The sequence below is a fragment of the Chrysemys picta genome, chromosome 15 (genome assembly GCF_011386835.1).
Source record: "Chrysemys picta bellii isolate R12L10 chromosome 15, ASM1138683v2, whole genome shotgun sequence".
NCBI lineage: Eukaryota > Metazoa > Chordata > Testudines > Emydidae > Chrysemys > Chrysemys picta.
The window spans coordinates 18,007,427-18,022,998 of NC_088805.1; the positions used below are offsets into that span (position 1 = coordinate 18,007,427).

Sequence of the window (15,572 nt, forward strand, 5' to 3'; positions counted from 1 at the left end):
CTATGTCTGCATTGGTAAAAGTATAAAATGGCCAAATCCATCTGTGCTGCCAGTACTCTGACAGCTTTGGACATCAAACGCCGGAGTCACCTTTTTATATTCTTGTCTTCTACAGCAACATGTAGGGAAGCAAACATGGATGCATGGACAGCTGGCTCTCCTCATTTGAGGGCAACTGGATTTCAGTGTCAGTAACATATAGCCAGGGCCAGCCATATAGCTTCTAGTCCCCAAAGCTACAGAAGAATACACTGACCTGAATGGAGCTAGAGGTGGTATGGGTTTTAGCAAGAATTTCTATTAACAGAATGAACACTGTAAGCTTAATATGCACTTAAACTGTACATTATTTGCGTGTTATAGGGCAGGAAAGGTTTCCTATGCCATTTTTAAGGAATGATGCTGGCAGACCAGGTGACAGCTCATGCCAAAGCCCCTAAAGACTGAACACAGACAAATGCATAGCTGGAAACCAGTCTGGGTTACCTGTGTGTTAGTATTGTTAAAACAGGTATTCGGTTTATAAAAATGGGTTTAGTGTTTAGACTCTATGAAATGCTTGTAAATTGCTGCATGCATTAATTTCACTTACAAAATCGGTATCCCAGATTAAGAGGTAATATTTAAGTGGTTGCTCTGTGACTGTGAAAGTTTTGCTCGGATACTATAAACCCCCCAGTCGGGGGGAAGCATTAACAAGTGTGAAATATTATAGAGATGGTCTAGATAGGGGTGGGCAAACTTTTTGGCCCAAGGGCCACATCTGGGTATAAAAATTGTATGGCAGGCCATGAATGCTCACAAAATTGAGGGTTGGGGTGTTGGAGGGGGTGAAGGCTCTGGCTGGGGGTGTGGGCTCTGGGGAGGGGCCAGAAATGAGGAGTTCATAGTGTGGGAGGGGGCTCCAGGCTGGGGCAGGGGGCTGGGGTGCAGGGGGTATATGAGGGCTCTGGTTGGGGGTGTGGGCTCTGGGGTAGGGCTGGGGATGAGAGGTTTGGGGTGCAGGAGGGTGCTCTGGGCAAGGACTGAGGGGTTCGGAGGACAGGAGGGGTATCAGGGCTGGGGCAGGGGGTTGGAGCACAGGGAGGGGCCTCAGGGGTGCAGGCTCTGGGTTGCGCTTACCTCAAGCAGTTCCCGGAAGCAGCAGCATATCCCTCCTCTGGCTCCTATGCGGAGGCGTGACCAGGTGGCTCTGCGCGCTGCCCTGTCTGCAGGTGTCTCACCTGCAGCTCCCTTTGGCTGAGGTTCCTGGACAATGGGAGCTGTGGGGGGTGGCGCTTGGGGCTGGGGCAGCGGGCAGAGAGCCCTCTGGCTGCCCCTATGCATAGAAGCTGGAGAGGGGACATGCCGCTGCTTCCGGGAGCCGCACGACAAGCCCCTGACCCTGATCCCCGGCTGGAGTGCTGGAACGGGGCAAGCCCCTGATACCGCTCCCCGGTGGGAGCTCGAGGGCTGTATTAAAAGTCCTGACGGGCCGGATGCGGCCCACGGGGCATAGTTTGCTCACCTTTGGTCTAGATAATACTTAGTCCTGCCATAAGTGCAGGGGACTGGACTAGATGACCTCTCGAGGTCCTTTCCAGTCCTATGATTCTAGTTTACCACAAAAGAAGGCCCATAGACACCAGACAAGCCATGTATAACATCAGTGGACAAAAGACTGTGTGTGCACAAACCATTGTCCCATCATCTTGAGCTCTAGGGGAATGGAATAAAAGTCCCTAAGAAACTGTTATCTCTATGATGCTTGAACTCTGAGGGGCAAAGATTTATAAGTAAAAGCAAGGGATCCCTGACTGTTTAGCTTGGGTTAGCCCTAAAGAACATATAGAGCTTGCATATTACAGCAGCTTCTCTCATCTTTTGAAACCTAACACTGCAACTCATTTGTGTGAGTATGTTAACCTGCTTTAACCATGTAAATAACTCTCTTATTTCTTTTCCATAGTTAATAAACCTTTCGTTAGTTTATTATAGGATTGGCTACAGGTCTTGTTTTTGTCTTGAGATCTGAGTTGCAACTGACCTGGGTAAGTGACCGGTCCTTTGGGAATGGGAGCAACCTGAACATTGTTGTGTTTTTTGGTGTAAGGGACCATCTATCACAGGGGCAAGCTTGCCTGGGTGGCAAGACAGACCAGAGTGCTCACGATCTGCCAGTGTGCTCTTGTTTTGACAGCTCTTGGCATCTAAAGTGGTCGACGTGGTCTACAGGGCCCTTTTTCCAACAGCATCTAGGGAGGCGATTACAGCTTCCTCTTATGACTGTTGCCCCTGCCACTGTGATCATGGCTTTCTGGATTTCTAGAATGGATTACTGCAATGCCCTCTACACGAAGCTTCCTTTGGAGACAACTTGGAAGAGACACATGGTATAAAATGCATTTACCCAGGTTTGTTTAGCAGCATTAACTACATGGAACTTGTTACTCCTCTCTCCAGGAATCACACTTGCCAGCAGAGCTAGCTGCCCACATGGAGTTAGTTAATCATCCCCCAACCAAGGATAGTAGCACACAGCCTCTGCACACCCAGGAACTTTGGCAGGCGTGCTGCCTCCAACAAAGGACTGTGCAAGCCAAGCACAACTGAGTCCCCTCAGTTTTTCCTCAGGCAAAACTCACTGAAGTCAATGGGAGTTACAACTGTTTATCAGATCTCAGGGGGGTCATAGCATGGTAACAATATTTAAGCAGATCTTCCCCTTCATGGTATATCATAGGATTCGGTTCTGTGGACAAAAAGACTTCAAGCATCATTCCAGACCTTTCCAATTAACATGTGAACAAACCTTTTCTGCAGCATTTACAGTGGAAGAGGTGGTGAAATGATTTCCCTGGACAGCAAAACAAATATTTTTAAAAGCTTTCAGCAAACTCCCCTCCCCATGTTTCCCCCCATTTAAATAGCTACACTTAAGTAAAAATCTTTTTGCAATTAGAGTGCATCTCTGACATCATTTGCCCATTTGACATTTCCTGGTGGCGGTTAAGAGATGATGTACACAGCTAAATAATGCCTGAAGCATATGCAGCAAACGTAGACAAATGGAGTACAATTTGCTTGTGCTGTTTGTGCGCTCCAAGCTCACGCTGAACAGACAGAATGACATAAGATTATTCTTCTTCCCATTTAGTGAAATGGCTAGCTGAGCTGCTTGCAGCCTAAAATAAGAAGACACTGTTGAGATAACGAAGGAGCTTAAGGTTGGTGTAAAAATTTAAAAAAAGGAGTGCAGCTGACAAGGTATCTAGAATGAATTAGAAACAACATTTGCATAAGTCCTTGATTTTGTTTTTAAAGGACTTCAGGAAACTGTTACAATTCTGGCACATTGCCTCTGTCCTCTTCCTTTTACTAAAAAAAAATTTGTTTTTTTTTTTTAAAAAAAGAAAGAAAATTAAGCTAAGAATGACATCTGGGAGAAGCTTGGGAGTGTGTTAAGGAAAAGCACAGAGTGATGTTGCTGCAGGCATACAGCAAATCTTTACCTACTAATACTTCACTGAGCAAGTCTCTTGGCCAGTGTCCGCCCCAACTGTCAGACAAGACAGAAGCCCTGGTCACAAGGGTCATTACAGATTATATGCCACTTTCCAAAAGAACAGGGTTGCTAATCCTCATTTCTTGCCCAAATTCCAGATGGGATACTTAGATTCTGTATATAATTCCCTTTGTAGTTTCAAATGGAAAAACTCTAATATTAGCTACAACGTTAAATTATATTATATGAACATAAGAACGGCCATATTGGGTCAGTCCAATGGTCCATCCAGCCCAGTATCCTGCCTTCCAACAGCAGCCAGTGCCAGATGCTTCAGAGGGAATGAACTGAACAAAGTAATTTATCAAGTGATCAATCCTCTGTCGTGCAGTCCCAGTTTCTGGCAGAGGTTTAAGGACATCCAAAGCATGTGGTGGTGTCCTGGATCATTTTGGCTAATAGTCATTGATGGACCTATTCTCCATTAATTTATCTAATTCTGTTTTGAACCCAGTTATACTTTTGGTTTTCACTACGTCCACTGGCATTGAGTTCCACACGTTGATTCTGCGTTGTGAGAAGTAGTACTTCCTTATGATTATTTTAAACCTGCTGCCTATTAGTTTCTTTGGGTGACCTCAGGTTCTTATGTTATGAGAAGGAATAAATAATACTTCCTTATTCACTTTCTCCACACCATTCATGATTTTATAGACTATCACATCCGCCCTCAGTTGTCTCTTTTTCAAGATGAATAATCCCAGTCTTTTTAATCTCTCCTCATATGGAAGCTGTTTCATACCCTTAATCATTTTTGTTGCCCTTCTCTGTACCTTTTCCAGTTCTAATATATCTTTTTTGAGATTGTTCAGTACAGAGATCTGCCACCCACCAATGAACTACAGCCATTCAGAAATGGTTGCCTTTCAGTGATGAGTGACAGATCCCTATTTACTGTAGCACATAGCCTGTAAAGTGCTGGATGTACCCTTCATGATGAAAGGCACAGTGAAAGTAAAGCTACTGCATTTGCAATCTTTAAATATTCTGTATGAGGCTGAAGGGGCAAATTTCACCCCTGGTTTAAACTCTATTAAGGTCAGTGCTGTTGCACCAGGGATTAATTTGGCCTTCACTGTTTTCATGTATTTTACATAAACATTAACCACGCATTATTATGAAGTCCTAATTGTGCACCTTTAGCTAATTAAAAAAATTATTTCAAAGACAGTAGCATTTTTTCTATATAAACTACCTCAAAAAGCTGAACACTAATGATTTACAAGTGAAGCATTTCATGTCTAACCCCCAGAGAGGCCAAGGATTGAACACACATGTAGACTGAACACTGGTTTCACTTATACAGGCGGTCCCTTCCAAAAGAAGGATAATTTAGGGCTTGGTTACATCAATCCTTCTATTGGTTTTAATAGGAGTTGATTGGGGTTTAAAACATGGCAGTGCAGGAAAGTCATACTGTACCTGATCTAGCACCTTTCACAAAGACACTCAGAAAAGCGGAGGTGCAGATGTACCATTCTTCTAAAATGTATGCAGCATCCCCCTCTAGTGGCTAATCATCAGGATAACAACTTACAACTGCTAACAGCTAATGGAGTTACTCCTTTAGCCCAAGCAGTAAAGGTCAGTTCTTTGCTGCTGAATGTCCTAACTGAAAACAGATGGCAAGGATAATTAAACAGTGACTAGAGGGAGTAACATGGCAGCCATTTTTTTACAGCTGCCTTTCACAAAATAAATTCCTCTACGTCTACCCACTGAATTTGTAAGCTACCGAACACCCAGCTAGAACTCTCTGATTTGGACAGCTTCCATGAAATACTGCCCACCAAAAATGTATTAGCATAAAGCTGTTTTGACATCACATGAACCCTACTCATGTACCAATCAATGCAAGCGTATGGGATGATGGAGGCAAGTTCTAAAGTCCCTAGCAGATCAGGGTTTCATTATGGATCAGAACCTTCCCAGGACTACTGTTGCTGCTGCATTATTTGCCACAGGCTTCCAAATAATTTGCTAGTTTAAAGAATCAGTTAGAAATACAACCAGTTTGTCATTTCACATTAAGGAGCAAGTAGGAGGCAAAACTATGGCTCGGATTTATAAACAGACACACATACAGGACAAGCTGCTGCCACGCGGTTGCCAGGGGCTGACCAAAGTCCTTCATTTGAATAAACACTGTGTGCCAAATCCTGAAGTCCTTACTCAAGGAGCATGCTTGCAGTCCTTAACAGAGGAAATCCACCATCTTCACCCAGTTCCTGTTCTATCAAACTCCAGTTGACTTCAAAAGAAAATTTTACCTGATAAGGGAAATCATGGTTTGGCCCCATACTTTTAAAGGTATAGTGATAGTTCCACACATGTAGCAAGCACATAGCTATAAGAGCTGGCGTGAAGGTCTTTATTGGGATTTAATTATCAGGGAGCTATCATTTTTAGGAAGCATCCTTAGGGGTAAAAAGAGATGAGATAACATTTTATCCTAGGTGCTATAATCCATGCTACCTCAATCAATCAAACAAATATGCTGAGTTCAGTGTTTTTCTGTTCTGTAATACACACTATGGAATGAAATGCTGATGACAAATAAGTTGGGAGAGGCTCTTTACTTTCTGGAATGGGATATTCTGGGATGTGTGAATTCTAGTGACAGGTAAGATAAGCAGGCTGTTACCTGCAGGACAAGTTGCTGCCACGCGGTTGCCAGGGGCTGACCATTGCCAATGTTGCACATGCTCATTCGTTCTGAGGGTTGATTAGCACGTTCAAGCTGCAAGGAGACATTGCGTCGCTCTTCTTCAAGTGCACGGGTGAGCCGCTCGAAACGAGCCTCTTGCTCTTTAACAGATGCCAAAATGCTAGCAGCAGACCTGATATCATAATCATCCATGATTGTTCTCAAATGTTCCTGCCTGTTAACTGACCAGGGCAAATGGAAAGGGTTAGGTAAAGGGGCGGGAGGGCACAGGTCAGAGGTTAAGAATAAAAAGCACATGTTAATTATTCTATTAAATAGCATTCACTCTAAGACGCAAACTCCAATTGCTCTTTGAAAAGACTTCATTTCCATCCATTGATTTGATTTTAAATTAAAAGTAATTACCCCAAAGCTTCCCGGTTTAAAAAAAAAATGCTCACCTTAGATACAACCGTTATTTAATTCCTTTGATCTTTCTTTTAAAACTTATGTCTCAAGAGATTTTCATGCCTCTTGCAAAACTAATTTCACTGTGCAAATAATGATGTACTTTTAAAAGGATATAAAGATAATATTACTTTCCTCTTTTTTGCTCGAAGAACTTATTCTTTATAACTATTCATCTGGCATCTTTGTCTTTCACAGCAAGGATGATAATAGTTAAGGCTTTCAGAGTGAAGCTTCATGCTTCTGGACAACAAATGCTACACCCTTATTGGTTTTATACTTCATTTGTCCTAGCAATGTCACTAATTGGGTACACATTTTGAAGGATCCTTGTAAATTTAGCAAGTTGGACGAAAATATGTTCATGCTATAATGAGAGAAAGGGGTGGCAAATTATAATACAGAACATGCTTTTTAAATGCAGACTGCACAATTACAGATGAAGCTTCTTTAAGCCATGATTTCAGCACCTTCTCTTAGATTGTATTACCAGGGTATTTGCATGCATGATAACCAATGAGAATTTTCACACACAGCAGTCAGTCATGCAGCTACTTGCTACTAATGTAAATGAGGTAAAACAAAAGGACACTTTCCATAGAAACTGTACAGGTTTGCTTGTCTCCACATGTTGGAAAAACACAGCAAATCAATCAAGTTTCTTTTGAGATGTCTCTGCACTGACTATGTCATTTTTAAGATGTTCTCCATATTAAGCCCTCTCAGCATGTGTGTGATGCATGAAGCTCAACTTCCCACTGACCTTGCAAATGTATAAAGTTAATGGGGAGTCAAAATATTTTGATATAAGAACTATGAATATTATGTAAAGATGCATGGTGGTTTCAATTCAATCTCTTTACTGAAACTAAACTATAATGAGTAAACAATTTACAATATCGGGAACTCAAGTGCTCCCAAGGCAATATTCTCTGCTTTCCCCACAATTCAAGCAAGTTTCCTGTCTTGTCAGAAGCTACAATACTTAAAAAAATTCTTAATGTGTCCTTTCAAAGGGCTTTATTCCATTTCTATGTGATTCAGAGGGTATAGTTACCTGCTCAACCTATAAGCCAGTAGTTCCTTTTGTTGTCTATCTACAAAAAACCCACCATGTACTCTTGCAGACCTGCAACTTATTGTTAACTCCTAAGGAGTAGCCCAAGATGCTTTTCTGTATGGAAAAGCGAAGGAATTAGGTGCTCTTCTTCAGTCTTGCCTGAAAAGCAGAAGACCTCTACTGTCACCATAACAAGTCTAATTTCCGTCAGTGGCTTGTTTCTTCTTTTTCGGCATTTCACAATAGAATTTTCATGGTATTTTGTAGACTTTGGGCTGGATTGTGCTTTCAAGGCATAACCCTGCAGTAGTGAGGTATGAAGGGGCTCAAGTTGCAGCTGGAACCATGGAAGGAATTCTGGCTAGCTCAGATCCACCAACCTTTAGCAGGTTGCAGACATGCACTCTCCCCTGCAACAAGCCTTCTTCACGGGCCGATGGAAGACTGCCACCACCAGCCATGCTAGTCTTATGGATTGATTGTGCTCCTCAGCTAGTCTGTAACGAGCTGCTGTGCAAGGGTGCCGTGGGAAGAGAAAGTTCTTTGTTCCCTCTCCCACATCCCTTCTGCACCCATGCAGAACCAAGGGGTATGTAAACGTTCAAAGTCTGCATTAATACTGCAGTGTATGAACTGAAGAACACTGAGGAACATCATATGCAGAAAGCAGCAAATCAGTCCTTTCTCCTAGCTCTATTAAATGCTGTCAAATTGCGATACAGTAGCAGAGGTTAGGTTGATATGCAGTGCACTTGCTGCATGGAGAACAAAGTTTCTGTAACTCTATTCTGTAGCTGTGCTGTTTATTTCCTCTTCCTACTTGTAGGATTTCTCATCTGTTAGGATTGAACTTCCCCTGGTTGTTGTCTGCAGCCCTCACTTTTCTAATCTCCCATTGTTGCAGTGCAGTTTGGTTCTATCCTTTATTTGGTAGCCCTCTAATTTTGGTGTCATCCACAAGTTTGATCATGGCTGAATTTATATCAAAGGAACACCTGGCAGAGACAAACCAGGGTGCAGACAAGCTTCTTATTAATTTATTGATCCAAAAAATCCTCTGGAAATCTTAAAGAGTTCTGAACTTGGTTAAAACATCCCTGTGGAGAAAAAAATCACTGTTTGAAAACTGGCAGATACCTCCCCCACTGTAAGCAGCTCTCCAGAGCACCTGGGAGTGATTCATGGACTGTACAGTGGTCCACAGACTATAAATAGAGATCTACTGCCATATGTGATTTTAACAGGAGGAAAATAGATGTGATGAGTTGCAGTCCTGGTGTCACCTCTCCAAATGTTCCCCTACATTCCTCAACTCAAGAGCAGGTTGAAGCTGAGTTCCTGTGGAAAACTCAATACTACAAAGCTTCCTCTAATAGCCTCCAAGAGGAAGCACAGTAAACTCAAGATCTTTCTGAAGCAGAGCCTCTAGGAGTTGACACTACCATGAATTAAAGATCATTCAAAAGTTAGGGATTCGGAAAAGTAATGGCTTTGAGTGATCAACAAGCATCTCTCTTGGTGTGAGCTAACAAAGCTTTTTCCAACACACAGAAGGCATCACTTATGTCCTGTTTCTATTATCTCTGTGGTACTCTGGAAATATTCCTATAAGAATCTTCCATAGTCTAACTACAAAAAGGTAATTAGTTGGGAGTGAGATGGAGAGGACACCAAAATAAACTACTTTAAACAAATTACAAATCTACTTTCCCCTAACAGTATAAAAATAAAATGCTAGAGAATTCACATTGTCTTTCTCATAAGGAACATCTAACAACTAAAGTTTGAAAGGTGAAGAGTCGTCCCCACCCCTCCCCCTTCTCTCCAACTGATGACTTAAAGCAGCGGTGTCATTAATACAAAGGAAAAAGACATGGCTGATCACTGAGCTGCTGTATACTTTTCAAGCCATGCTCTGAGAACGTGACAAAGATTCCCCTTTAGAAAACCCTTGAAAAAATGTAGATGGCTGCTAATGCCACGCAACCGAGAACCTCTTCCTATCTACAAAAATGAGATGATATAAATAATATCAATCTCTAGAGAATCCTATAGCTCTCCATGAGGGAAATAACACATGAGCCTCTTTGCAAGCATAAATATTGTGTTTCTTTTCTTTGTGCAAAGAGAAACACAGTCAGAAAATAAATGCACAATTAGTGACCATAAAAATCCTGATTGCTACGCAGAAACAGCAGCAGAACCACTAAATGCCTTTTAAGAACGGTTGGACAAAGACAGACTTACGCATTTCAAATGATTTATTAGTAGATAAATACTTGCTTGCTGTTGATTGCATTTCCAATTATTTACCTAGTGTTTGAACAATTTACACTATCAGCAGTCTAGACTAGAAAAAAAAAGTTCTGACTCATGAAGTTAGTTACGCAGCCTGCCACTTGCAATTTGCTACCATTTGTAAATAAATCAAAGTGTGCTGGAAAACCCTATAAATAAATGAAAAATATTTAAACTATAGCAGCCAGGTAAAGATTATTCCTTGTGCTGCAATTCTAGAGACTTACTCTACACGCAGCAAACAACTGCATAAAGAGTGTCAAAGGCTACGCTGACAAAAGCAAATCTATTTTGTCCTACCTAAGTGATTCTAAATGTACTATTATGTTGTATTATAGCTAGAATACAGACCAGCAGTATATTGATCTGTCTTTTCTGATTGCTCATATTTAGAATCAATGCACCAAGCTGCCTCATATGGGTCAACATAAGCAAAACTAGTTGTTTAAGTCAGCAGTTCTCAACAGGGGGTCCCTGGCCCCCAGGGGGTCTGCGAACCATTTCAGGGGGTCCATGAACCATTTCAGGGGGTCCGCGGCCAGAGCCCCAGCACCTCTCAGGGATGAAGCCAGGAACCGTAGGGTTAAAGCCCTGATGCTCGGCGCCCCCCATGGGGTTGAAGCTGGGAGCAGCAGGGCTGAATTCCGGAGCCCTGAGCCCCGGTGCTCACCACAGGGCAGAAGCCCTGAACCAATAGGCAGAGATGGGGGACATGGAGGTGTTGCCCTGCCCCAAACTACAGTGCAAGAGCAGGGCAGTCCCGGGGCACTCCACCCTCACTCTCTACCTCCTTCTCTCCCCATCCCGTGGCCAGGTCGGAGGCCAGAACCCAGAGCCGAGTAGTGCGGGACAGCTGACATGGAGCAGGCAGCCACGGTGTTCCCTCATCTTCCGCTGCTGCAGGGGGTTGAAGCTGCTCCCCAGCTCCCATCCTCCTTTGCTCACACAGCCGGTAAGAGCCGTCTGGGCTGGGGGACCCGGCTCTGTGGCTGGCAAAGCCCTCGGGGAACATTTACCACAAGGGGAGCCCTCCTGGCACACCCCCCTACCCCCCTCCCTGCACCCTGAGCTACCCCCGTCTCCACACACCCCCTAGCTACCTCCTGCCTGCACTCTGAGCTACCCCCTGCCTGCACTCTGAGGTACCCCCATGCCACAAACAGCCCCTAGCTATCCTTCTCCCTGCACCCTGAGCTACCCCCCTTCCCTCACTCAACCCCTAGCTACCCCTCTCCCTGCACCCTGAGCCGTTCTCAAACTTTGTGAGCTGAGCCCACCCACCTTTGAGTTATAATTTTTGGTTGCCCCCCGCGCCCGCCCAACCCAGACAGGCTGGATGGCCTGCTGAGGTGAGTCAGGGGGTGGAGGTGATGCTCCCTCCCTGGACCCTGCCGTGCGGAGCTGGCTCGACCCCTGCTGGCCCCTGCCCCCCCCAAAAAATAGACGTTAAAGTACACCTATGCCCGAGGTCCTCTCTCGCCCGCAGCCCAGAGCCCTGAGCTCCAACACTCCCCTGCTGGGCCCTGGAGTTTTTGTAGCATGTTGTGGGGGGCCTCAGAAAGAAAAAGGTTGAGAACCCCTGGTTTAAGTGATCACTAAGGGTGAAATTCCCCCAACACAAAGGACCAGCTATGCACTACTTATATCCAACTCATGCCCTGTTTTAAGGTATGTATCTTTGGAGATTTATGGAATGCACAGGCCTTTTGCTAGTCTTCTGCAAAGGGGAGATTTTTCCCTAAGAATTCGGTCCTACGAAGAGTCAAAGTGCTGGTGAATCTATGTTTGTTCAGGATTTGTGCAGAGAGACTTCCAGATTGTCTCTCTTTTGTGTACTTATCTCTGCACTGTGCTCAGCAATGTGAGTAAAGCCCTAATTGTTCACTGAACTGTGCACTCTGGACTAATGGGAGAGTGGGTTTGGTGGGGGTGGAGGAAGGGTATTGTCTGGGGTTTTCAAAAGAGCCTGAGGGAGCGAGGCACTGATCTCTAGGAGTATGTCTACACTGCAGCTGGAAGCCAGCCTCCCAGCCCTAGGTTGACTTGTGCTAGCAGATGACGAGCTAGCATGCTAAAAAATAGCAGTGTGGACATTTCAACTCCAGCAGAGACTTGGGCTAAGTATCCAAACTGAGACCCAGGGGGTCAGACGGGTGTGGTAGCCTGAGCTGCTGTCCAAATTGCCATGTCCACACTACTGGTTTTAGCACACTAGCTTGAGCCCTGCCAGCATGAGTCAGTCTACCCACATAAAAGACTTACTTCCAGCTACAATGGAGACATACTCTAATTGAAATTCAGTAGGACACCTAACTCCCTTACACTGCTTTGAAAATCCTAGCCTAAACACTCCAGTTGATGCAGGTATAGGATTCGCAGTTATTCCTCCTACAAATGAAGAACAGCGGGTACTTGAGCGAGCTGCAGTTAGAAACAGAGCAGGGTCTGTCAGTTGGTGGCAGAGATGTGCCAGAATCTTCTCAGGAAAAGGTGCTTCTCAGAGAGCTCCTCAGTATCCCATGGCATGTGACCATTTTCTTGTGTGCCCACATAGCCTGTTCACCTTATGAGTAACAACATACTATGCACCGCATAGGGTTACCATATTTTGAGCCTCCAAAAGGAGGACACTCCACGGGGCCCCGCCCACGCCCCCAGCCCCGCCCACGCCCCCTGCCCCAACTCCGCCCCTTCCCCAAAGTCCCCGCCCTAACTCCGCCCCCTCCCCTGCTTCCCGCGAACATTTGATTCGCGGGAAGTCTGAAGCAGGTAAGGGGGGTGTGGGGGGAGGAGGCGCGGCCCAGTCTGGCCCCCCCGGCGTCTCCAGCCTGGGTCGGCTCGGGCCCTGGGGTGCCGGCCCGGCCCCCGGCCGAGCACCCCCGGCTCGCCCAGCACTGCCGGTCCCTGGCCCGGCCCCCGGACTCCCGGCCGAGCACCCCCGGCCCGCCCAGCACTGCCGGTCCCCGGCCCCCGGCACCGCACCGCTGGCCTGGCCCCTGAGCCCCCGGCTCGGCACCGCCAGCCCCCGGCCCCCGGCTTGGCACTGCCGACCGCCGGCCTGGCCCCTGGCCCAGCACCGCCGGCCCCGCATGTCCCGATTTTCCCGGACATGTCCGGCTTTTTGGGATTTCCCCCAGGACGGGGATTTGGAGCCCAAAAAGCCGGACATGTCCGGGAAAATCGGGACGTATGGTAACCCTAGCACCGCAGCCCCTCTGATGTAGGGTGACCAGATGTCCTGATTTTATAGGAACAGTCCTGATTTTTGGGTCTTTTTCTTATATAGGCTGCTATTACTCCCCACCCCCATCCCGATTTTTCACACTTGCTGTCTGGTCACCCTACTCTAATGGTTTGCTGCTGCTCTCACAACCCAGTTTGCCTCCAAGCAGGAACGAGCCCTACTAACAGGGAATACTGCTGTGGGAAGTAATAAGAAGCATCCTGAATATGGGCAAACAAGAGAAAGCAAAACAGAACGTGAGATGTATGTGTATGTATGGGCATAGTAGCTATGTGCGTCTGAAGGGAAGAAAGAATAACATAACAGAAAACTGGGATTGAAAACGTCTATTGATCCACAGCCTATTCGCTAAAAGTTGCCAGAGTATACAAGCAGCCTTAGAGTGAATGCTATCTCCCATGCAACATTATAAATCATGCAATGAAAACCGAGCAATACACACCTAGTAGAGTATTAGGGTCTGAATGTTAAAGATGCTGTAACATCACCCACTAAGACTAGAAAAGTGCAGAGAAAGCAGGACAGCAGCCTCAAGCAGAATCAGCTACAATAGAAGGAAGAGGAAGAAAAGTTAGTTATTGAGGTGTTAGTACTCCAAGAGCCTCTTTTTAAACATGGTCATTCCATATGTCCTCCTTTCCACGTGGTATGCATGTCACCGTTTAAATATATATAGATAGCATTTTCTGCATAACTCAGAAGAAAAAGAGAAACCACATTTATAGAAGTCAATCCTGAGAGCCAGATTGGCCAACATGTTGTCAATGGAAATACTTACTTGTTACTGGAGAAATTTATTGCTAGTGTCTTACATGGGCTGAAAGTTCTGGATCTCAGAATTCAGAAACTTGTACCAGTTGGCATTATGTCCAAAGTGTTCAAAACATGGGGGTCTAATGTCAGGCGCTCAGAGTCATATTTAGGCACTTGAGTTACACCATTTTCAGAGGTGTGAATATCCCGCCTCCAAATTGAGTTCCAGGAGGATGGGGATGCTCAGCAACAATGGAAAACAAAAAACACCAGGCCACTTATTTAGGTGCTTCCCTTTAGGCACCCATGTTGGAAATTTAAACCCAACATAACATCCATTGATGTTGGTCAAGTTTTATGATACACACTGTACTACAGCCTACAATCACAAACTACCTTAATCTGTTAAAAGTAACCACCTGAAGTCCAGTCCTACAGGGAACCTGAATGAAGGCAGATCTTTGGAGCTAATGACCTACATGTAGCTCAAAGAATCTCTAATCTGCCCTTTATAAAATTCTGCCTGTAGGAAGACTCAGGGCTGAAACTCCTTTGGGTCAAGGGTTACAAGTTTACTACAGTATAATCCCAGTGAAGATAACAGAAAATCCATCACACTCAGATAAGTAGTTTTCCTTAAAATGATGGGAGTTCAACACTAATGATCAACAGCTCATCAGAAAGGGCACAAATGTCCTAAGATGCAGACAAAGATGAATGTAAGGAGATGGGGCAAAAGGTGAGCCCTCAACGTTAATGACCATGAGTAACAAACTAAGCAGAATTCAGCCTGTGCATATGAAAAGAGCATTTTGCAAAACCAATATATAATGTATGTGATGAACTCCAAGTAAACAGCTTTTCAGAACTTAGAGGGGGAATCTAGCTGGAGGCTGGCTCCACTCACTGTCGTCGCTCTGGTTGACTGAGTTCTAATTTGACCCTTAAGCGACAATCCCCACCCATGAATAGCAATGAGAAATTCACAAAGAAAGCTATTTCAATATAGCTCTCTCTTAGGCACAGGCTGACATACTGTGTTGGTGTCAAAAGAAACAAAAAGGCGGGTTAGGGTTTTTTTGTTACTGAGGATAGAAGCAGTCTGTGAAACAAGGCTTCAACCGGGGAAGGAACAAGGGCAGTGGAAGTGCTAACAGGAAGACTAAGCAGACACTTCCTTGGGAAGGAATTTAGGATTTTTTTTACAGTTTGTATTGCATGGATAAGTCAACAAAGCTTGCAGCTCACCAGTTTCATTATTGCCAGCAGGAAAAATAAAGTTTCAATACAAGACATTCAAGATTTCTACAATCAGAAGGTTCAAAGGTTCATTAATTCAGTCAGCGGCAATTTAATAGTCACGTGTGAGACATCACTGGTTTCCCAGTGAGTTTTAAAATTAATTTTTCCCTAATAAACCTCTCAAATTAAAGGCAGAGAAATCACATACTAACTCATGAAAAGCTGCAATGCCTAGATAAACATAATTAGTGTAACACATAAACATGCTTGGACTCACATTCTTACACAGAGGTGGCCTGCCTAGTGGATAAAACAG

General features: G+C 44.8%; 1 protein-coding gene across 14 annotated transcripts in view; it reads right to left on the bottom strand.

Annotated features, from left to right (window-relative positions):
* The window catches only part of ARVCF (ARVCF delta catenin family member), a 437,864-nt gene that overhangs the window by 226,961 nt on the left and 195,331 nt on the right, over nt 1–15,572 (bottom strand). For 10 of the 14 annotated variants that reach the window (XM_065568005.1, XM_065568006.1, XM_065568000.1 and 7 more), the window contains 2 exons: nt 13,704–13,805; nt 6,189–6,433 (listed from right to left, as the gene is read on the bottom strand). The exons of the other annotated variants lie outside the window; for them this stretch is intronic. In XM_065568005.1, coding sequence (XP_065424077.1) covers nt 6,189–6,404 — 216 coding nt within the window. In that variant the 5' untranslated portion in view covers nt 6,405–6,433; nt 13,704–13,805. The remainder of the gene's footprint in view (nt 1–6,188; nt 6,434–13,703; nt 13,806–15,572) is intronic. 14 annotated transcript variants of the gene reach the window in all.